We start from the raw sequence: 25,114 nt of genomic DNA on the forward strand, positions 1-25,114 counted from the left end.
TTCTTCTTCCTGATCGGCAACACAATTAACCTTCCCCCCTCCCCTCCCCCGCCTCCCCTAGATGACGCTCAAGAAATTTCGTCTTGATCGGATGAAGTTTTGTACTTGTCGAATTATGACGTCATAATTAACATATTTTATTCCCCATGGAGAGTTCTTTACAATGAGTCATGTCTCAATTTTTCTATGCAGCGCTTTCGGAAATATATAGAAATGCAAAGTTTTTCGGTTTTTCCAAGGTGGCGGCCATACCACATGACTTATGATGTCATAATTATCATTAAACAAGACCGAAAGTCTAACAGCGGCGTAGCTGGGCTTGTTTGATATTCTAGTTGAAGATAGACGTAATGGCGTAGCGTGACACAAAACTGCTGCTACTTAACTACGATATTTACGTTACGTTATCATTATTACGAAAATGATATTACAAAAAAAAAAAACCCGAGTCTAATTCTTACTTCCGCGGTTACACTGCTTATCGTCGATTCATGAACCATACACCGCTTCAAACCATTAACTTTCCATTCACGACATTGGGATTGAAGTGTTATGGTTATAGTTACTATATTATTATTATTACGAAAACGATACTACTGAAACGATTCACTGATGTATTAAGAAACCTTGGCTTCATTTGTCCGAAGCGGTCCGAAGGTGAGGCATGAAACCTAAGGCCAATACGTACCATATTGTTGGAAGACCCGTAACGCCGATGCTTTCGATATTTGATGGTCATTTTAACAATCGATTTGTTTGTGCTTCACACTGAATGAAAAACGTAAACGTAGAGCATGGCGATTGTGATATATGACAGGTTCGACGATATGATCGGCCTGAACGAAATTGGAATCAAAATGGCGGTGTGGAGAGTCAGCTGCCGTACCGCCATAATGACATCAGACGTAATCACATCACCCTGTCATGTGACCAGATCCTCAGCTCTGATTGGTATACATTTGAGGGGGACATACATACGGACGGACAAACACTGTTCTAGACGGCTTTGCCCTATGGGCTATGCCGTAAAAATTCTACACGTGGAGTTGCACCTATGGTGAAAATTTCCTGTGAATCAGACCAACAGTTGCAGAGAAAATCATATTTATTCTGTGCGGACAAACAAACAAACAGACAGACAAACAAAAAACAAACGGACTCTAATGCAATACCCTCTCCTCAGGCGAGGGTAATAATAATAATAAAACCCAAAAAGCAATCTATTTTCACTATGACTACTGGTACTACTTGCTTTACACTTGTCAGCCATTGTTAATCGTTATTACATCAAAAAAATGTAAAAATAGTCAATAAAGAGCACGCCTGCCAAAGGACAATACTGAACACAACGTGTGCATACAAATCGTTTTTGGGCAATCGACAGACACGGCAGTTGGGCGAGGTCAACGTGTACAAATACAGTATTATACAGTGCCGTGTGGTGTCACCAAAAAGGCCAGATGCCTCATGGGAACACGAATGAATCCCTGCATCCCACCCATGCAATGGTCGTTTTCCCCAAATGTCCAATTTCCTGTGCGCTCAGCACAGTGTGTTTGAAAAGCCTATTAAACCCTCTTTTTTACATAAAGTGCTATAAAATGTACTTTTAAAATCAAGTATGAATACATTAGAGTAAATCAAATGTGTGTCGTGTGAGGGGTGTTTAGGGATAATGAATTAGTTTGAGGGGCAGTGGGTAGTGAAGCAGACAGCTGTCTCTCATCCGGTAAGTACCCTAACTACCCACGTGAATGAGGTGCGAATTATATTGTGAAAGGGTATTTAACTATCAATGTCTGATTTCCTGCATTTAGAGCTCAGTGTGGTATGTTAAAAAAAGCCATGTTTGTGTGAATCACACGTTAGTTCTTAAGACCGAAACATCGTTACAAAGTATCATGTTCGTATGAACGGATGTTGGTAAAATGGGAAATCCGTGTGTTGCATTACAAAACAATGCGTCTGTCCTGTTTTATTTTTCGGATACAACGTCAAGGCTCATGGAAGAGCTAGATCACTGAGCAGATCAGGATGCAACAGAACACATGGAACCGCAGAAAGAGCGAGGAAACAACAGCAGAGTTGAAGGACAAAATAGAGGGAGACTTGGACCAATAAGGGATGTGGGGAGGAAAGACAGGTAGGAAGGACACAGAGTGGGAAAGATGGATACAGGAGCAAACTTTCAGGAAAAAACTGTAAATTTGGAAGAAGGGGTGTGTGGAGTTGGGGGTAGGGGGAGAAATTCATAAAAGATCATAGTTTTAGATGTGGGTGAACCACCATGTTCTGAGATGGTGGTGAACAGCTGCCTTGAAGACCTGGAGGGGAGAGTGAGATTGAAGAGAATGTGGAAGTGGATTCCACAGGAGGGAAAAAAAGAACGAACGAGTGGAGGTGAGTGGAGGTTCTGGATTTTTGAAATAGGAGTTACATGCATTGCGGCTCTTGAGATATTGCGCTTTTGACCAAATTTGAAAAAAAAAGACTGTTATTTGGGTTGCCGACCACTGCCCTAGGGTGCCTTGAATGTTCTCTCCATGAACGATTCTATTTAACAACACCTCGTCAGTGCCCTCGAAAAGACATTGTGATGAACATTGTAGAGAAGCAACAGCAATTTGAGTTGTGCCCCTATAACATCCAGATGTGGCGAATCAACTAATTTGGTGTTAAATGACACCAATGATCATTCCTAATCCAACAGACCCTATGCTCAGGCAATTTACAGAGGTTATTGACACAGGTAGTGCACAGATATGTTCGCAGATTACATGGGTGATGTAATTCGCATGGTCAGTTTAAGCATTGATAATTTTAATATTTTATGTTGCACGTCAAATTTCCTGATTGGGTTTCTTTCCTGAATAGCCATGGTTTGCAGAGACATACATAAATCTATAAATTATGTTAATAAATCTATTATACCTATGAATTAAACCCATGAATTAAATCTAAAATTTTAGTTTATTTCACAGTTTAAAAGCTGTTACTCTAACCTTTTACGTTTGAGGACACAAAACAACAACACAAACAACAACAAAAAAGGAACATGAGACTGCACGTGCAAACTTAAAAAGAGTCAAGATTTGGATTCTTAATGTACATATTAAAGATGAAGAACAAATGGGAAATAATAAACCACTGTTGGAAAACATCATCTTCTGTTTAGTTATTGGAATAATGTTTATTTTCATTTCATGTTTGTTTTTAGCTTTTCAAACAGTTTGACCTCAAGCAACACCAATCAATGGCTGCTGGTAGTTTTGACTTTTGTCGAGAATGTGGTTTTGGGAGGTGGGGGGCTTATACCACAATTTCTCAAAAACCTGTGGTAGGATTTATCTTACAAAAAAAATCTGGAAGGGGTTTTAGTTCCATGAGTCCCAATAGGCATGGCTTCGTGCCTAGTTCGAACACTGGGGTGTCAAACAGTGAAGGAAAAGTTTTTTTTGGTGAAAGAGCAAAAAATAATAATCAAGGGGAAAAACTTTTTACAAGAATATTTACAACTGTTCATATTTACAAGAATAAAAATAAGTCAGGAGACGACGATGGTTCACAAGCGAGGGGTATTCAATGACAAAGAACGGACTACAACCAAAACAGGCCTGGACAGGCCAGGCCCGGAAATGTCAAAACGAAGGTTCCTGACCTTGAAATGATAGAAAATAATGTATAATCAGTTATGAGGTATACGAAAATTCGGTGAAAAATGAAATGGAAAAAAAAAAAAAAAATCGAGCTCCGTGGGGCTAGACACATGACATTGGCCTAACCAAATATCGAAACCCTTGTCAGATTCCACCAAACCCCTCGGAGAAGATGTAGCTTGAACTCGATTAACCCCTAAAAAGACATCTTTTTCGGGCGTGGCTACGCCCACAATGGGCACAATACGCCCACTCTAGGCAGGACACAACTAGATCATGATATCAACCTCCCACCCAAGTTTCATCAAGATCGGATATCATCGGGTAGTTATGCTGCGGACAGACAGACACACACACAGACAGACGCACACACATGACGAATATAGTGGTCACTTGATAACTCGTGAACCAAAAATTAAAGAAAACATTGGATTTAAATGATTTAAGAAAAAAAGCATTCCAAGTACCGTTTGGTATAAATCTAACACCAGGGGGTGCAATCTGCATTGTCTATATTTATTAGATATTGTGTGAATGGTTGTTTCAATTTGTGTCCGTCTCAAAGTGCTGTGACAAAGTGTAGTACAAGTTGAAGGAATTCTTCAGGTCTTGACAAACATAGATCATCTGCTGTCCTCACACTCTTGCAGCTTTCTTTGGCTCGTAGTGGAGCTGCGATTATCTGTACCAACTTGAACAGCCACCATAGCAGATAGTAGCTTAGAGTTTATCCTCCAATACTGACCACGGTATTATATTATATCTAAAAGCCTTTGTGAAAATGCAGGTCTTGTTCAATCTTCTGCATATCCAACTAGCATCTCTGAAAATCATTGTCTTCCTCAGATAAACTTGTATCACCATTCTTGTTCCTCCCGGGTTTGCCTCGTTTCATCTCATCACATGTTCATCAAATTATCTGTTTTCCTGGTTTTCTTAAGAAAGCTGCCAATCTGCCACCATGTCCAGTATTTCTGCCTAATTAGTCTGGCCTGCAAGTCTGCCATCTTCATAGACAGTGCAAAGAATGCCTTCCTCAATATACTTCTCCCTTTTTACGAGTCATTCATTTACACATTTAGCTGTCTTGTTAAACATCTTGGCCCTGGAACACCGATGCGTGCAGTGAGGCCATCATTAAAAAAACATCTTGATCCTTTATTCACCCGGAAGGAAACCCTGTGGATGGAAACCAATCATGGTTTCTTGGCAAAGCACATTAATAGTGTGCCCATCCTTATAAGCAATTAGATATGGTGTGAGTAGTTGTTTATTAGGGAGTTTATTTACAAAATAGCCCGATTTATCTGGTGTGTTTTGATGATAAAGCATACCTTGGTGCACTGGAAACTGAATGTCTGGTCATTCAACTCCGGGGCGTTGCTGTGCCAGCACCTAAAATGGCATGATTTTTGACGCACACCAAGCAAAAAAAAATAGGAAAATCACGTTTTCTGCTCCTGTGATGTCAAAAATGGGCCCACAGTGTACATATTTCACTGAAATGATGCTTACACATGTCCTCAACTACAAATTTAAAAATAATTGTCATTAAATCACCTTTCGGTGTAGGTTTTTACATTTTCATTCCCAAAATAAGCGATTTTTATTTTCACTTGGGTCTTTTTTGATTAGGCTTACAAGAGGTAAATGTTGCCCGCACACGTTTTTGGAGGCTATATGGCAGGGTTGGAAGGTGTTAAAATTTTATACCTCTATCGTCACACTGGTTGCTGGTTGGACACATCTAATCAGGTTTTTATCTTTGCAGGTTTTTCTGCTTCAGTTCTCATTGATCATGGCTGATGACTATCATCCATTGCTGCTGTGAAATGGAAAACCAGACTATCAAATCTGTCGGGTATAATTCGGCATGCTACAGACGATTTACATCAATCAGTCCCGTCCTCAGCTATTTCTCCTGCAACATCCACGCCATCGTCTTCATCAGAACATCACCTCTGAAGTGCCACCAGTGACATCACTGTTACAGTGTTACATCACCTGGTGTTTTTGATGATGGTTGCTTGTTTTGCAACAAAATGTGAATAAAAGTCAACCATAAAAAACAAAAAAAACAATATCCAAACAGATGCATGCTTGATTCAGCTGAGAGCTATATCAAAAACCCAGTACAAGGACTTGGGGATTCTGAATCGTCAGCAAAAGTGGGTAATATTGACTTACATGCTAAGGAAGTTAGATACCACAACAAATGTAGAAAGGATTATGCTGATTCCCTCAAGAATAAAGTGACCAAAAAAGAGAAACCAGTACAACAAAGTATATGAGGAATTATATGAAAAGGTTCAGAAGGATGTGGTGGTCAACCACCCTTTGCTGGCTAGGGATGTGTATAGTTGACTCTCTGGCATGAGGGTTCACGCTGATCAAAATGGTAGTAATGTAGTAGTGCCTTGCTGCAGAACCATATTAAACAAAGATCTGACCCATTTCAGTGACGTCTCTTTGGTAAGTCCATATAATCGATTGGGGTTCATCATCTTTTTCTCCCAAATGACAGCAAAAGTTGCTATATTGATGGCAAAAAGGGTATGAGTGGTGATGGGAAGGCTGATTATCTCCTGGCTGAGGCTGCACAACTTTTGAGAAGCATCCTGCTCGAAGTTAAAAAGAATGCTCATCCACTTTGAACACAGGGCACTCCCAGAAGGGGCAGGTGCCAACTCCTGAAAAATGCGTCAAGTTCATGCTAGATGTCATCAGCCAAGACTCTCGCAACCCAAACGTGTGGGACACAAGAGTCGCTCAGTCTACCAGTGACAGCCTGCTATACAATACCACCAAAGGGCAGGTGAAACCAGCAAATCACTTCTGCATCAAAGTGGGTGTGAAGAGCATGACAGGCACTGAGAAAATCTGCAAAATTCTGCATAGACTTGGGCATGCAGTATTATGTACCCAGGAGGTTACCAAGATGCCAGAGGAGATTACTTATAAAGATCGTGCTACCTAGATGGAATTTGCATTGAGTCTGGTCTTGCTATAGCGATTGACTAGGCCAACGACAATAAACCACTTCTACTCTCGAGGGGCTGCACGATACTATGGGAATTGCAACCCAGAATGTGAAATATAGATCGACCCCCAATAGTGTAAGCCACACTCCTGAAGGTGATGGAAACGAGCCAGCAAGAAAGAACAGACGGCGGTGTCTAACAGCAGCAGAGAAAATGTAGTCTCCATACAGAGGTCAGCCATTCGCCACCAAATTTAACTTCCAGCAAGATGAGCCGATACGGCCAGAGAACTTGCAGGAAGCAGAACGCAAGGACTTACTCTGGGTTCTGACATGTATGCACAATAATGCTGCCCCATTGTGGAGAGGCTGGAATTCTTTGACAACCGTTGACCCCTTGTCAATCCAGAGAATCGGTTATATGGAGACATCCAATCACCTCCCGCCAGACTCAATGTTGTTTGACAACATGACACTCCAATCTCAAAAAGTACGTGAGGAATGTGAAGAAAAGTATATCCATGTCACATATGATTTGGCTATCTCTCAGCTGGCTATGAGAATCCAAGAGCAGAAGAGTCCTGAATTTGATGATCTGCTCATATCACAGGGCCTCTTCCACTTAGCGTCATAATTTTTTGCAGGGCTTGGATACTTCATTGAAGACGAAGGATGACCACAGATATTCTACTATGCAGGTATTCTGGGATCAAGCTCTTTGTATGGTTTCCTAAATGGCAAGCATTATGCCCGGTGCACTCGACTCCATACTCTGGCTATGTCCGTAGTCCTGGAGCTACACATGGAGCAGTTCATTGCAGAGAGGGGCAAATACCCAATCAGCTTCCTCATCTTATATCAAAAGCTGCCCCAACCCATGTGGATGACCTTTTGGCCAAATATTCAAACCAAGAAGCTCAACAATATCATATCCATGGATCTGGCGATGCTTCCACCGTGCTCCGAAGTCATGGAGCAAAAGCTCAAGCTCACCAACCTCATCACGCATCGATGGTTGCATTATTTCAACCTTTCTTTGTGCCATGAACCAACTTTGGTACATCATCACCTGTGAAGGTTGTGGTCAAGTTTCATTAAAATAGTGTGTGTAGTTTCAGAGAAAAAAGAAAATTCTTATTTTGGGGGGATCAAACCTGGATGCACTTTGACACCCAGTAGATCCCCTTAGACCTCGATTTTTTCAATGCCGTGAACAAACTTTAGTCACAGCATAACAAATATAATTCGTGCCAAATTTGGTCACAATCCCATCAGCGGTTTCGGAGAAGAAATTCCAAATGTTTACGGACGGACAGATGGTGCGCCATTGCATAAGCTCCCCTCAACTTCGTTCCAGGTGAGCTAAAAAACGACCCAAGTGAAAGTAAAGGATTGCTTATTTTGGGAAAGAAAATGAAAGAAAAATCTACCCCAAACGGTGATCTTATCACAATTATTTTTTCATTCGTAGTCGAGGACATGTGTAAGCATCATTTCAGTTAAATTTTACACTGTGGGCCCATTTTTGAAGACACAGGAGCTAAACACGTGATTTCCCTTTGTATCGTTTGGCATGCATTGAAAAGCACAACAATTTTTGGCACTAGCTCATTAATGCCCCAGAGTTGAATGACCAAACGCTCAGTTTCTAGTGCCCGGGTTATGCTTCATCATAAAAACACCAGACAAATGAGACTTTTTTGTAAAGAAACTCCCTAAGCTGGGGGTCTATTAGATGTGTCAGAGCAAAATACCAGACTCACCTGAGGACAAACCTCCCATCATCCTGCAAAAAGATGGCAGCAACTGGCGAATTCCATGACCCGTATGCACGCCTCTTGAATAACTTCATTTGTGAAACATTTTCCTGCCTGCAAGACTGTTCCGCTTCTCTTCCACTAAGTTGATAAAAATGTATTGGCTAATCTTGACATTTCCTCAGTGACTCGCTTCGCTTCTCGCTTCAGTCGAAGTACTTCAGGGCTTCGCTTCTGCCTTGTCTTCTCCTCTTTCCATCCTTCCTTTTCTGCAAGGCCTTCTCAGATAGTTTCCTGCCTTCATCAAGGAAAGTTGCCAGCATAATCCACTCCTCCTCCCTAAAAAGGGTTCCAAGACCAATCCCATCAACTACATACCAGACAACCATTGCCAAATCTTAGACATCTGCAAATTGATTTTAATTAAACCTACCATTGCTACAGACCTCAGTCATTACCCTCGCCTGAGGAGAGGGTATTGCATTTGAGTCCGTTTGTTTGTCTGTCTGTTTGTCTGTTTGTCCGCACAGAATAAATATGATTTTCTCTGCAACCGTTGGTCCGATCGACAGGAAATTTTCACCATAGGTGCAACTCCACCTGTATAATTTTCTAATGATAATTATGACGTCATAGGGCACGTGGTTCGGCCGTCATATTGAAAAAAACGAAAAACTTTGCACCTCCATATCTCCGAAAGCGCTGCATAGAAAAAACTTAGACATGGCTCATTGTAAAGAACTCTCCATGGGGAATAAAATATGTTAATGATGATGTCGTAGGTGCCTCCATTATGACGTCATAATTCGACAAGCACAAAACCATCCAATCAGGATGAAATTTCTTGATTGTCATGGAGGCATAAATTGGTCGAGAAAAAAAACAACTAATGATGATGTCATCGGTCACGTGGTTCGGCCGTCATATTTGTTTTAACACAAAAGCCTTAAAAACTACTGAAAATACATCCTGGCGAGCGTTTGCAATCTCTGATGGCTCTTTTTCTTGTTTGTAAGACTGCCTGGTGCCCAGTCTATCGTTCGAAGCTTTCTTCAAGTAATATTTGGTGTGCCCTCTTTAAATGCTTTTCCGATTTTATCAATGTACAGAAACTATAGGTTGCAAGGGACAGCATTCTCTTTACGTGAAGGTGACATCCTACAAGACAACGTGCTGAAGCAATTATTTTTTTCAATCATCAATGACCTTTGTGCTTCCCCAAAACCTCTTCCATGCCAATTTGCTGACAACCCCACATGGTCGGGTTGTCAGAGACTAAACCGACACCCCTCACTTGCTTTGCTAGTTGGGAGTGTGACTGTGACACCCTGCCAGGACTAAAACAACACCTGATAAAGGGTGGATGAGCTCCCTTCGGGAGCCAACAACATCCCGTACGGAGATGGTGTTTCCTGAAAAACACCCAATGGGGGTAGAAAAAAATATTTTTCCGGCTGGCCCAGTTACCCCCTCCTGCACAGTCGTCATGTGAAGGTTTCCTTGTTTCAGGGTGAGATGAAGGTCATGCCCGTTTTGCCTCATCTTCGTTTTTCTTTGTAGCCCTTTACAAACTTGCGGCTTTCAGCCTTGTTTAGGGCAAACTTCAACAAAAAACCCCACCTTCAGCAGAACATTACCCTGCACTTCTCCCACAGTCAAGCTGTGATGGCATCACTTCCTGCAGATCTGTGCTACATTCATTACTGCTCAATTACCTGCAACATCTTTCATTGATGAAAAGTCATCGCAATTTCACCATCCCATAATAATTGGGTGGCAAATTCCAAGTGTCTATTGCTCGGAAATCTCACTGTTAGCCAAAACCTACATTGCACAGACCATATCTCCAACATAGCTTCCAAGAGTGATCAATGTCTTCTCTGCAGAGCTAAGAACAATCAGTCATCAACTGCATATTACAGTGCACAAGGCCATTGTTCAAAGTGTTTGTATCCCCAGTGTTAGCCTGAGAAAAGCTTCCCATTTTGGACCATTGGTATTGGTTGACACTCCAAAGCTATCTGAGTAATTGGCATCTCTCAAGAGGTAATTGCGTTTCAGGGGTTTACTGGCCATGCAATCTTTTGCAGCCTATATTCAGGTCTCACTCAACCCACATAGTCTTCCCTCCACCAAATTCAATTCACTTCTTGACACAAGCATTGTTTACAAAACAATCCCACCATGTTACCTTCCACAAATCCAAGCTTTCATTCACCTTCGTCCCACCTTTTTCTAGTCTATGAAGCAAACCTATTGTGACTGTTGTCTCGTGCTGTAGAGTCTTTCATCCAATCTTTTAAGACTGATACCTATCATAATGTTACGGGATAAGCACAATGCTGCCCATCATAAGCACAATGTGATGGCTCCCCGACCCACTATTGAGCTTCTGTCGACTCACTTGACTCCCATAATCCTTCAACTACCTGCCATTCCACTTCACATGGTGTGGTGTCTATATATTTTTGTCCGCCTGTTCACCTGTGCCACTCATATTCTGTTGACCTAATAGAGTATATGTTGACCTATTGACCCTTTGTCCTTTAGTTCTTTAGTTCTTCCATGAGTCTAGACCTCCAGAGAAACAAATTACAAAATTATTATTTTTTTAATAGCCTGTTTAGCAAACTTCCAGGATAAAAACTGGCAGATAGTACTCCGACGGTAGTCCTCAAACATGGTTTTCAGTCATTTCAATGAACACCTAATTAGGTATTTTGCCTCAAAAGATGTATACTCCCTAAGTAAACACGTATCTGCAGTAAATGTTTCCTTAGAATATTATTGTCACAACTCAAAATTCAATCAATGTATGTTTGCTTTCAAGAACAACTTTAACATCAAACAAAAAATAATTTAAATAGCATGTCTTACCTTCATGATGTCAGAAATCCCACTGCCAATTTCTCCTGAATGGAAATATATACAAATACAGCATATGATATATAGTATTAGTTTATGCTTGCAATCCATGAAATCTGAAAAATTCAAGTGAAAATTCATTTTACCATTTTTGTGCTTCAGTGATTTTGCTCGCCTTGGTGAGTTTGGGTTCTGGGGGAAAAAAAAAGATTTGGTAACTTATTTTAAAGGCCAACTCTAAATTTGGTGAATTGGGGGAAAAAAAACAAACAAAGCATCAAAGTCAAAAATAAATAATCATGAGTATGTTGAATACAAACCTTATCCGCCTTTCGTTTCTTTGCTGAAAAATACAACAGAGAAACATCATGAAATGAGAGAAACATGCACAGCACACAGAAATTATGAACTTACCAATACGATATTTTTATACATCACTTTTCTTGCACTGTGAATGTAAATGTTGTGCTTAATAAAATATTCATATATAAAGTGATAAAAAGGTCTTTACAAGGAAATAAAATGTATTTGGAAATAAATGTAGCCTATTATGTAAAATAAAATCCCAACAAAAATTAAAATTTCCAAATGAACAAGTTAGAAATTGAAATCTCATTTACATAAAATAAAATGATAAACCATATGAAAAACTAGAACAATGCGACTGTGTCACCAATATGCCTCTGCATAGTCCCACGACGGGTAGATGCCCTCGTTCACTGTCCTAAAAATAAAAAAGTTTGATTTAAATCCCTTCAGCTGTTTTCAAGTATCACTTTTGCACCAGCCATGACAGGTTTCACATCGATCGGTATCAAAGAAGGGATTTTTTTTTTTAATATCGGCTTTCAAGCTAATATGGCTGCTACACCACGTGACATGTGACCTTCTGTACACTCTGCATATGTATGGGTAGGGGATCACGTTTGTGAAGTTTTGTGTTGACCGGATAAGGTTCGTTTTTCTATCCAAGATGGTTGCCAAACCACGTGACCTATGACGTCATAATTTTCAAACTATATGCAAGTGGTGTTGGATGATATTTGTAAAATTTCGCATCAATAGGGTAAGCGGTTTCAGAGATATAATTATTTAATATTTTCCTTAAATCCAATATGGTTTAATTATTTGCGTTTAATCCAAGATGGCTGCCATACCACATGACCTATGACGCCACAATTATCATAAAAACATTCTGGGTGTCACTCCTACCCTGAAAGTTTGGTCTCAATCAGATATATGGTTGCTGAGAAAAACGAGGTTTAGCCCATACAGACGGATGGAAAACCCGAAAACATAATGCCTCCGGCCACCTTCGGGGGTGGAGGCATAATTACAGAAAACCAGCAAAGTTCTCCCAGTTAACCAGAAAATCCCTTCATCTTACCCCATAACCAGTAAACTCCTCGATTTACCCCTTTGGTCAGAGATAACCAGGAAACCCCTTAATTTTACCTCTTTGGTCAGAAATAAGCAGTAAACCCCTTGATTTTGCCCCTTTGGTCAGAGATAACCAGTAAGCCCCTTAATATTACCCTTTTAGTCAGAGTTTCAGAGATAACCAGTAAACCCCTTGATTTTGCCCCTTTGGTTAGAGATAACCAGAGAACCCCTTGATTTTGCCTTTTTGGTCAGTCTCAGAGATAACCAGTTAGCCCCTTAATTTTACCCTTTAGCCAGAGTCTCAGAGGTAACCAGTAACCCACTTTGATTTTTCCCCTTTTGTCAGAGATAACCAGTAAACCCCTTGATTTAATGACAACCAATTGATAACCAGTAAACCCCAAGTAAACCCCCGTATTCCTGAGCATCAGAAAGATCGTTGACGCCATCTGAGTAATTGGCATCTTCAAAGCTCACCATAAATGAGGAACGGGGCAGGAATAGTCGTCGCTGCCCTCCAAATAAACTAATGCCTCGCGTTCCCATTCAAACCAATGTCGAGTCTCTAGTGCACACCATTTTGAACCAAAGCCTCAATGAGTGGAACAAAGGTTAAATTTTCATATACCATAAGCATTTGAGCATCAACATCAACAATTTGTCCTTGTAATTCATGCAATTGGACATTGATATCTGCTATGATTTACTCCTGAATGTAATATATGAACACGTTCCAACATGAGCCCGAGATGAATGTATTAACAAGGAAAAAAACAAAAAAACAGATTGAGCAAAAAACATTCTTGATAAATCAAGCTCCAACACATCGTATGACTAAGCTCTGCCTTTGGCAGAAATACTTGTCATTCCCAATCCTTCCAAATTCCTCCATTTCTTGCTTCCCTTTACAATATGCTGTCTTGCAGAAAAAGCAAGCTTCACACGTTTGCAAAGTTTCTAACTATCCGAGCACAGCACCTCTTTAGCTAACAGTTTAGACAGTACAAATGCCTTAAGACAAACACATCAGCACAGTATTCTCGGACATTTCTAAGGTTCTTCTGAAGATGCCAATACACACACACACACACACACACACACACACACACACACACACACACACACACACACACACACACACACACACACACACACACACACACACACACACACACACACACACACACACACACACACACACACACACACACACACACACACACACACACACACACACACACACGAAAAAGTAAGTACACCCCAAGTAAAGTTGACTTTTTCAACATATTTCAACATACAGCTATTTGATCTTCATTTCAACAATATTGATAGATAAAGGTGATATAATATAACAAATATCATGAAACATTTACATTTTGTCATTCATTGTATAATTTAAATAAACATAAATGCAAATTTTGCATGTGGAAAAAGTAAGTACACCCCTACATTTATCACTACTTCAAATACCGAAAATTAGAATCAGGTACACCAGATCAGAGGCAAATGATTAGAACATCGTTAGAGAGGATCTTGGAGGAACCTGTCTTATTTAAACCTCAGACATTTCGTTTGGTTTGCTCTTTGTTGTTGAAGTGTGCGGCGTCACCATGCCAAGATCAAAAGAGCTCTCTGAGGCCTTCAGAAAGAAGGTTATAGATGCATACGAGACCGGGAAGGGGTTTTAAAAGATCTCCAAACAATTTGAAATCAATCATTCGACTGTCCGAAAGATCATCTACAGGTGGAGAAGATTCCAAACAACTGCCAACTTGTTCAGGCCAGGCCACCCCAGCAAGTTCAGCTCGAGAGCAGACCGCAAGATGCTGAAAGAAATCTCTAAGAACCCCAGAATGTCATCACGGGACCCACAGGTAGCTCTTGCCACTGTTGATGTCAAAGTGCACGAGTCTACCATTAGAAAGAGGCTGCACAAATTTGATCTACATGGGAGGTGTGCCAGGAGGAAACCTTTGCTGTCCAGAAAGAACATCAGGGCAAGACTAAAGTTTGCCAATGAACACCGAGGCAAAGACCAGCACTTCTGGAACAATATGCTCTGAGTCAAAGGTAGAGCTATTTGGCCACAGTACCAGAAGACATGTTTGGCAAAAACCAAAGACAGCATTTGACCACAAGAACCTGATACCAACTGTAAAGCATGGTGGTGGAAATATTATGGTTTGGGGCAGCTTTGCTGCATCAAGGCCTGGGCAGCTCACCATCATAGAATCCACGATGAATTCTTCATTGCACCAGACGGTGCTTGAGGATAATGTGAGGCCATCTTTCGGAGTGTTGAAGCTCAACCGAAGGTGGACCTTGCAACATGACAATGACCCTAAACATACTAGTAAATCCACCAAGGAATGGTTGAAAAGAAATAAATGGAGGGTACTGGATTGGCCAAGTCAAAGCCCGGATCTAAATCCCATCGAGATGTTGTGTGGGGGATTTGAAACAAGCTGTGCATGCAAGAAACCCCTCAAACATATTAATTTGTTGTTGAATAAATTATTGCAAAGTCAATTTTTCATTGTTTTTTGTTCAATTAGATCACCTTTATCTATAGATAGTTTAAATGAAGATCAAATATTGATATGTCCACATATGTTAAAAAGATTTAAAAAACATTTCATGGGGTGTACTTACTTTTTCCACATGCAAAATTTGCATTTATGTTTGTTTAAATTATACAATGGACTAGAAAATGTAAATATTTCATGATATTTGTTATATTATATCACCTTTGTCTATCAATATTGTTGAAATGAAGATCAAATAGCTGTATGTTGAAATATGTTGAAAAAGACAAAACTTTACATGGGGTGTACTTACTTTTTCACGTGACTGTGTTTATACAGACTTGGCATTTAATATGGAATATTTTTTTGTGGGGGTGAACTTACTTTTCAAGATGTCTTAGAACCAAACGTTCATTGGAATTATGTTGAAATTATTCTAGATTTTGTTAATGTGACCTTTAAAAGAAACAGAAAACACATTTGACATTTCGAAACAAATAAATTCATCCTTGAAAGTGATGTAAACTGATATCGAACTCAATTCATGGACAGTACTGTGTTAAACTTCTGTACGTTTTCCAGAAGTATCTCTTTATTTTGCACATTAGCCAAAAAATTTTTTAACAAAAACAAAAGTTAAATTACGACTGGGATTATGGACAGTAAAATTACAGTTCAGTACGTCGTGTAACCCCCACGAGCATTCAGGAGAGCACGTACACGTCGAGGAATGCTGTTCACGAGATTTGCCAAGGTTTGGCCAGGAATCGCTTGCCATGCAGTGACAATAGCCTGCTGCAATTCACGCACAGAGGTCGGCTGCTGGTCCAAGTGGTCGATTTGACGCGTTAATTCTGCCCACAAGTTCTCTATCGGATTCATATCCGGGGACATGGCAGGCCACTCCATATGCTCTTCACCACGGTCAGCAAGAAAGTGTTGGATCATGCGACCACGATGAGGCCGTGCATTGTCATCTTGGAAGACAAAGTTTCCTCGAAAGGCTGCACGAGCAAATGGAAGCAATGTTTCTTCCAGAATGGCCCTGTACTTGAACTGGTTCAGGTTTCCATTCAGAACAACCAGGTCAGTTTTGCCCCCTGCATGAAAAGCAGCCCAAACGGTCACCCCACCACCTCCAGCTTGGACTCTTGGCACTATACAATCTTTGTTGTAGGCTTCATGCACTTGTCTGCGCACTCGGACGCGGCCATCTTGACAATAGACCAGAAATCTAGACTCGTCACTGAAGATCACGTGATTCCAGCGTCCTGTCTGCCATTGACGGTGCTCTCTGGCCCACTGCAATCGGCGCTGGCGGTGTTGTCTGGTCAGGCGTGGCTTTCTCAGGGGACGCCTGGCATGATAGCCTGCTTGAACCAGTCGTTGGTTGACTAACCTTCTGGATACAGGCGCATTTGTCAGTTGCTGCCACTAAGCCCTACGCCGTTTAGCTGACTTGGTACGGCCATTGCGGACTAACCGGTGCAGCTGGCGATCATCCCTCCTTGTGGTTGTGCAGGGACGTCCTGGCCTCGGTATTGGAGTAGGGACACCCCTCTGAGCATTTCGTTTCAGGATCTTTGACAACTGACCTTGAGTGATACCATACTGCCGAGCAATAGCACGCTGTTTCATGCCGTAATTTCGTAAAGCCACCACTCCATGACAAACAGCATTGTCGTGTTGACGGACCATCGCCAGAGGAAGCGGCAATAACTTTTGGAGACGTGCAGCAGTTGTTTTCCACTGATACAGAATGCAACAACCCTTGTATACCCGACTGTGAAGCCAATCATCAAATGCACCTGTCCGTACATTTTGCAACGCCACCTGTGATATAATCCTGTTGTTGACTTCTTGCTGCGACAGACAATCGGTGACATGGTTCTTTTAACAAATAAATCACCAAAGTGTAAAAGAAACTCACCAGATTGATATAGAGTGAAGAGAGCAAACCCAAGTCAAGAAAAAAAAAATATTCCATATTAAATGCCAAGTCTGTATATGTATATATATATAATATATATATATATATATATATATATATATATATATATATATATATATATATATATATAAATATATATATATATATATATATATATTGTTGTGGAAATGAGAAGTGTTTTTTTATTGTGGTAAAAATATCACCCTCCTTCCTCCAGTTGTGTATAAAGGTCAAAGGGCGTCCCTTAGTTAGGTCATATACAATCGCGTTAGCCAATCATAGATTTCCTGCTTGTTGGTAGTTATTTCCTTATTGTGTGTATTAGGTTAAGGCTATGTCGTCCATTAACTGACACTCCATTGCACCGAAGTGAAACAAGGTAGTATCCCCTTTCAATTTCCCCAGAACCTCCATGGATTCCCCTTTCCTCAATTGCCAAACTGCATTGAGCGGTTCGCTGAATTCTGCTGCAGCTGTGGGTTGTTGTTTTCGCTGCAAGACTCCATTAGCCACGAGGTCATCTCGGAGCCGAAGGTGGGAGGAGTCGGCCCAGCACCGGGAACAAGGCGTGGCCTTGCCAACGCCTCCTCTAAGGGCGGGATCGGTGAGCCCTCGCGACCAATCAGGGCCGAGGCGACCTCACCGATGGGCGTGTCCTGGAGGCTGGCGGCTTGATCGCCCGAGGGAGATATAAGCGCGCGCAGAAGCCTTTGGGTAGTTGTTGCGTGAGAGATAGGAAAAGCCTTTGACAAGAAAGAGTTGCGTGAGAGATACGAAAAGCCTTTGACAAGTAAGAGTTGCGCCAGGGACGGCAGATGAGTAAGGGATCCCCACGAGCAGATGCGTCAAGAAGGCAGTTAAGCAGATGAGTTGAGTCCACCACAGAGAGTCCACCACCACCAGCTTGGAGTCCACCACCACCAGCTTGGAGTCCACCAACACCAGCTTTGAGACCACGCAGTTTCGACCCGCTGCGACGCGGGAGCCGGATTGCGGTGGCATCGGTGGCCATCGAGGTCCCGCCCGACGCCCCGTGCGGAATCAAGCTCCAGCTCCGGTTCCCGTTGGACCTTCCTCTCCTTCCAGTCCTTCCATTCCTGCCTGCAATTTCCCCATTCGTGTGAGTTTGATTGTCGTCCGTTTTGTGTGTCTTGTCCTGGGGTATTAATTAAGACTGTAGGTAAGCTAATTTGCACTGTGTCTCCTTGATTCCTTCTGTCTTTATTTTATTATCCTTCCTTCTCCTTGGTTTCTTTGGTCTTGTAAATAGTAATAATAAATATAGTCGTATTTCAAACCCTTTTTGTCTTCTTCTTCTTCACATCCGTCATCTTTGTCTTTTCCAAATTGAATACCTGTGGCACGATTTGGCCAACGTTTGAGAATCGGGTCTAGTCTTTGTTAACAGTTTGTGCCGCGGCTGCCATCCGCTCGGCAAATTACCATCTTATCCGCGGTCGCGAACGAAGCTGCTCATCGGCCTTTCCGGAGGTCGCGGTGCAGCTTCAGGGACCACGTCGGTCAGTAACAAACGAGGGGACTAATCCCCCCTCGAGAAGGGATCCGAGGCCGACGTTGGGTTCCGTAACAATTGGTGCCAGGAGCGAGATACGGACCTGAAGCGCTTAGCGCGCTCAAATTACGAGTGGGCCGAAATTGTGTTTTATAAAATCCGAAATTTGAAAATCATGCCATGGATGGTCAAGATGATCGGATGCCGGTGGGGGAACTAGAAGAGGGGTTAGGGGTAACCCAGGACCAGAGGGAAGAAATGGAGGAGAGAAATGATGATGTGGTTGAGGAGGTGTCAGGTGCACAAAATGGCGCCCTCACGCACGTGGGTGCAGAGGCACAAAATGGCGGCGCTTCGCACGTGGTTGGGGCAGCCGCGCCCGCAGCGCCGGTGAATTTGGACCTCTTTATGATACAAATAAGGGCGCTCATGGTCCAGACGAGTGGAGACCTGAGGAATGACTTGGGAAACCAAATTGTAGGATTGGAAAACAGAATGAGGGACGAAGCAAGGGGTACTAGTGAGCAATTAAGAGACGGGTTAAACAATATGGGAAATAAATTTGAGGGGTTAGACAACGGGATAAAAGAGGTAAAGAATGGGTTAACGGGGCTAGAAGATAAGATGGAAGGCAAATTGCGGGAGATAGGGGAGCAATCCGTCCGGGAAATCAAACGGATGGGGAACCAGATAGAGGAGGTGAAAATCGGGATGGAAGGTAAACTGGATGCTCAGAGGGATGAATTGGAACAGATGAGGGCGGCATCTACAAAAAAACCGGGAGGACATGAAGGAGGAAATAAGACGAGGTGTAAGCGAGGTGGTCTCGGGGGTACGCGAGGAGGTAAAGCGAGGTGAGAAGCGTATGGAGCAAGAGGTGAGAAGCGTATGGAGCAAGAGGTGAGAAGGGGGATGGCAAAGTTACAAGGGGGCATAGAGGACCTGACGCAGGGGGTGGAACAGCTGACGGTGGGACAAAAGGAACTAGTGGAGCAGGTGGAAAACACTGCGGTACTAGGAGGGTTGAAAGCGACACAAAAAGAAATCAAAAATGACTTAATAGCGACGAAGAGGGAATGTCAGATGGTACGTGAGGGACTGACAACGAGGTTGGACGAGGTGACGGAGGCAATGGAGACAAAGGACCGGGAGGTGAGGACGCATATAGAAACGGTCAAGGTGGCCTTAGAGGACGAAATTGAGGAGACGCACCGGGAAATAAAAGAGGTGAAGCAAAAGTTAGAGGATGTGGAAGAGGGGGTGAGTGAAATTAAGAAGAGACGGAGGGAAACTAAGAGGGAGATAAGGGAGGAGGTGATGGAATATGTGCAAGGTCGGTGCTCAAATCGTGATGGTGTGCTCGCTAACCAAATAAAGAGTTTGCAGGTGGCGAAGGAGGTGCGGAGACGAGGTGCCAAGGTGAGTGGCGATGTACGCGGCAATGTATATGGTGTGAGGGGAGCTTCAGTCGGCTTGGGGGTTGGTTTGGACCCGGGTGTTCGTGAGAGGCCGCTGGTAAAGTGTGCGACAGGTGCAGAGTGTGAAGGAGGAGGTGTGCGAGAATGTCCGACTATGGGGTGTGTGAGGAAAAAGTGCGCGCCGAGGAGTGAGTGTGCTGTCGAGAGTGAGTTGGTCGTAGCGCGTGTGCGGGGGGACACATGGAAGCGCGGGATGGGGAGTGTTACAGGGGATGTGACGGAAGCATGCACACCTGTGGTGAGTGTTACGGAGGGTGTAACGGGAGAGTGTGCGCAAGAGGATGCCCGAGAAAGGTGTGTAACAGAGGAGTGTATGGGTACAGAGTGCGCTGTCAAGAGTAAGGGTGAATGCGCGACCGAGAATGGTGGTGAAAGTAGTAAGAGTGACACGGAGCGTGAGTTGGTTGTGGCAGGTGAGAGAGGATGTACACCTGGAATGGAAGGAAGCACACCTGAGATGGTCGAGCGCATGTGGGAATGCACACTGGAGTTGGTAGTGAGGCACGTGGTTGGGTGTACGGAGGAGAGCACACCTGTGGTTATCACCGAGGAGGTGACCGAGGAGGGAGCGCGAAGAGGTGTGTTGGTGAGGTGTGCGAACGACGAGTGTGTGCCAAGGTGTGCGGTGGTCAGGTGTGTGACCAAGTCTGTGAGCGGAATGAATGTACCTGGGTGTGTAAGAGAAGGTGCAATGACGAGGAGCATGGGAACGGCTGGATGTATGAGCAAGGAACGGGCTGCGGGGTGTGAGCATGCAAGTGGAGCATCGACGGTAACCGGGTTAGCGGTTAGAGCGACTTATAGCCGAAGCAGGCCCTCGGTTCGTGCCGGGCAGCTTCGTGTGCCGCGGGGACCCGCAGGGGATCGTGACCGCGGCGGTTTCGAAAGAACCGCCGTGCGGGATCCACGCCGGGCCGTGCTCTGAATGGCCGCGTCCGTCCTCCACTAAGCGGAGCGGGCGGCCCGGTAGGAAGGGTCGTCATGGCGACCCCCTTCTGTTGAGGCGTTCCGGCAGGGCGAGATCGGGCCACTGGACGGCTCCGTGCCGAGATGGTGCGTGGGATCTCGGCCCGGGTAAACCTCCTTCCCTGCACCGCAGGCCGGACGGATCCAACCGCCGGCACCAAACAACCCACGTTCATTGCTCGGCTTTGTGAAGCCGGGCTTTAGAAATGAATTGGCGCACCGAGAGGCTCAAGTGAGTAGACGTGTGATGAGGATAGTGTTTTGGACCCGAAATTGAAAAGCAAAATTTGATGATTGGCAAGGATTGGCAGAGTGATGATTGGTAGTGATTGGCAAATTTTTAATTGGCTGAAATTTGATGTGCCAAATTGGTAGGGAGAGATGCCCGATGTGGGGGGATGGCAACTCTGCCATCCCTCACAACTGGGGCAAAGGAGCATTAGTTTATGGCAGTGAAAACTAGCCCGGGAGGGTTAGGATATCGTGTGTAGGGACCTAGAGATTGACCATAGGTAACGCTAAGGTTAGGTAGTGACAATGATACCTGTAGTGGGGACGCAGGTAGATTCGTTTGGATGTTAATGACGTGGTATGTGCTTAGTTTAAAGGGAAGACGGGGAGCACTAAGTTAGCAGGGCACCAGGTAGTTCAGATGATGCCATGTGAGTGTTGGAGGTGTACGCAGGAGTGTATTGTGAGAAAGCGATTGTGAATTGTATTGAGCACGGAAGTGTATGGAGCAGTGAGTAAAGAACAAGTGAGATTGCACAGGTGTGCAACTGAACAGGTGTATGGAGCAGTGTATGAGTGAGTGATGGTGATGTGTGTTGTGTTGACCAAATGGTCCAGGGAGGAGTGCAGGTGGCACCAGGTGCGATTGCACAGGTGTGCAACTGCAGGTGTATGGAGAATGGTTGTGTGGAAGACATGGAGTGTGGAATATATGGAGTATGGAATGGATGGTCGTGGAGTGAGTATGGTGGAAACTGTGGAGTGGAGTGGATGGTGCGAAGGTGTGAATGGGGGAAAGGAGGATGGACCCCATCACGAATACCCGGGGAGGGTAGTGTAAGTGTTAGGTAGAGGGTACAGGTAAATTGTGGTTGGATATTGGCATCTGTGGTGCGTGTGGAAGAATGGAGTTTGGATGGGTGCATTAGTGACGTGGAAATGGCTGGGCGTGTGGCCTGTTAGTATGTGTAGTTGGTTGAGCACTCCACCACTGTGAGGATGTCGGCCAGGTGAGGCCGCAGGTGGGCTCTGGGAGCCGGTAGAGTTGTTGTGGATGGGGCCCGAGGATCCGGAGGACGGACCTGGGTAGCCCAGTGCCAGAGGTCACCGAGGGGTGACAGAGCCAGGAGGGGCCTTCCCCAATTAGATAGGTTAGGGTGAGGAGCTAGGTAAGCTCGGGTGGCAACTACAGTGGTGGAGGTGTGCAGGTGGGTAGACCTGCTGGGAGAGCTACACGACTCAGCCCGGAAATTGTGCAAGGGCACCGGGAGATGAATCGGGGGAGTGAGACCCCAAATTGAGAAGCACCACAGTTTGGTCAATGGGAATTGGTTTTTAGAACCCATAGAGTAAGATGGCCAATGGTTTGGCAGGGAAAGACCCCGGGTAGTGTAAAGTGTATTAAAGTCATTTAGAAGGTAGTTAGGATTGAGATCTCCTCGCACCATCTACATTCACTCACCTGAGGTGACAGGACTCCACACCATGCCATGTTTTTATTATTTTATTGTGCAAATGTTTGGAATGTGAGACGCATCATGACGTGGGTGTGACATTGTGCTGATGTTCCAACTCTTCCTCCTTATGAGGATTGATGATGAATTGGTGATGGCAAATTTTGGATTAGTGGGAGTGAAGACAAATTTGGTATAGGGGAAATATGGGGAAGACGTGACAGTAGTGACGAATTTGTAATGTGTAGATTTTGTACATATGGGGTAAGGGCAAGGGTAGTGTAGGTCACATGTGGGGGGGCGTACGGTAGAGACGAGCTTTCTCACTTCGCTCTCCGTACGCACCTCGCCTTGCATTGCCTTGTTTGATGTGTACCCTTGTGACCTTACCCCTCGCTCAACTGTCTCCCCCCCCCCCCCCTTTGCCTCCCACACGAGGACTGTGCGCCACTGGGCGCCGAGGGGAGCGTGCGTCCGCCATTGTGCGCCCGAAACTCCCGGAACCAGCTGTCTGCATCGATGCACCACCTTATGGACCACATGTCTGTGGCTGAGCACCACTGATGGACCCCATGGGTTGGGGCAGGGCCCCTCTGCTGGAACCGGCCATGAAGGCCCGAGATCTTGCTGGCGGACCTTGCTCACAGGGCACCGATGCCACACAGGTGAACCACAATAGTCGGCCCAGTGGGCCATGAATAAATAGAAATGGACACGGTTGTGCACTTTCATTTTATGTCCAAATAGGCCGCCAGTAAGAAAATGATGAAGTTGACAACATCTGGAAGATAACATTGGCCAGCAGAGGGAGCCGAAGAGCAAGACACCACCAAGGGTTTGTTGTTTTTATTTTTATTGAACTGTGATGACTGTGCACCGATTGGTGCTTGAGGGTGTTTTGGTGCGTTTTTGGGTGCTTCATGGTGCGTCGATGCAGGGCAGACTGTCTCCCCCCCCCCCCCAAAAAAGAACAATCACAGGTCCTGGGTTAGTTTTGTAAATAAAATAGTGTCGCTGTAAATAATGCGCCCCCACCGTAAGTGTTTTAGTTTGAAGACAATTCCGCAATTCGGTTAACTGTGGGCGTGAGTCTGTTAGGCAGGGTGCAATGGAGCAGCGGGACATATTTATTTGTGTTTTAAAACTGTCACACTCAGGGTCAGGTTAAATGTAGAGGGCACTACACCTACGTGCCACACTAAAAGTAAAGGTAATAGGCCCGGGACGTGCCTAAGAGGAGGAGGGTGCAGTGTTGTGGAAATGAGAATTGTGTTTTTTTTATTGTGGTAAAAATATCACCCTCCTTCCTCCAGTTGTGTATAAAGTTAGTTAGGTCATATACAATCGCGTTAGCCAATCATAGATTTCCTGCTTGTTGGTAGTTATTTCCTTATTGTGTGTATTAGGTTAAGGCTATGTCGTCCATTAACTGACACTCCATTGCACCAAAGTGAAACAAGGTAGTATCCCCTTTCAATTTCCCCAGAACCTCCATGGATTCCCCTTTCCTCAATTGCCAACTGCATCGAGCAGTTCGCTGAATTCTGCTGCAGCTGTGGGTTGTTGTTTTCGCTGCAAGACTCCATTAGCCACGAGGTCATCTCGGAACCGAAGGTGGGAGGAGTCGGCCCAGCGCCGGGAACAAGGCGTGGCCTTGCCAACGCCTCCTCTAAGGGCGGGATCGGTGAGCCCTCGCGACCAATCAGGGCCGAGGCGACCTCGCCGATGGGCGTGTCCTGGAGGCCGGCGGCTTGATCGCCCCAGGGAGATATAAGCACGCGCGGAAGCCTTTGGGTAGTTGTTGCGTGAGAGATACGAAAAGCCTTTGACAAGAAAGAGTTGCGTCAGAGATACGAAAAGCCTTTGACAAGAAAGAGTTGCGTCAGAGATACGAAAAGCCTTCGACAAGAAAGAGTTGCGTGAGAGATACGAAAAGCCTTTGACAAGTAAGAGTTGCGCCAGGGACGGCAGATGAGTAAGGGATCCCCACGAGCAGATGCGTCAAGAAGGCAGTTAAGCAGATGAGTTGAGTCCACCACAGAGAGTCCACCGCCACCAGCTTGGAGTCCACCACCACCACCAGCTTGGAGTCCACCACCACCAGCTTTGAGACCACGCAGTTTCGACCCGCTGCGACGCGGGAGCCGGATTGCGGTGGCATCGGTGGCCATCGAGGTCCCGCCCGACGTCCCGTGCGGGATCAAGCTCCAGCTCCGGTTCCCGTTGGACCTTCCTCTCCTTCCAGTCCTTCCATTCCTGCCTGCAATTTCCCCATTCGTGTGAGTTTGATTGTCGTCCGTTTTGTGTGTCTTGTCCTGGGGTATTAATTAAGACTGGAGGTAAGCTAATTTGCAC

The 25,114-nt window shown here is 44.4% G+C and overlaps 1 protein-coding gene across 2 annotated transcripts in view; it reads right to left on the minus strand.

The window, feature by feature from the left end:
* The window catches only part of LOC137431298 (ataxin-7-like protein 3), a gene marked incomplete at its 5' end in the record, with an annotated part of 81,345 nt that overhangs the window by 31,954 nt on the left and 24,277 nt on the right, over nucleotides 1–25,114 (minus strand). For both annotated transcript variants that reach the window (XM_078781829.1, XM_078781828.1), the window contains 3 exon segments: nucleotides 11,271–11,305; nucleotides 11,405–11,450; nucleotides 11,579–11,601. In XM_078781829.1, the coding sequence (XP_078637955.1) occupies nucleotides 11,271–11,305; nucleotides 11,405–11,450; nucleotides 11,579–11,601 (104 nt within the window).

Source organism: Myxine glutinosa, chromosome 7 (assembly GCF_964187855.1).
Source record: "Myxine glutinosa chromosome 7, kmMyxGlut1.1, whole genome shotgun sequence".
NCBI lineage: Eukaryota > Metazoa > Chordata > Myxini > Myxiniformes > Myxinidae > Myxine > Myxine glutinosa.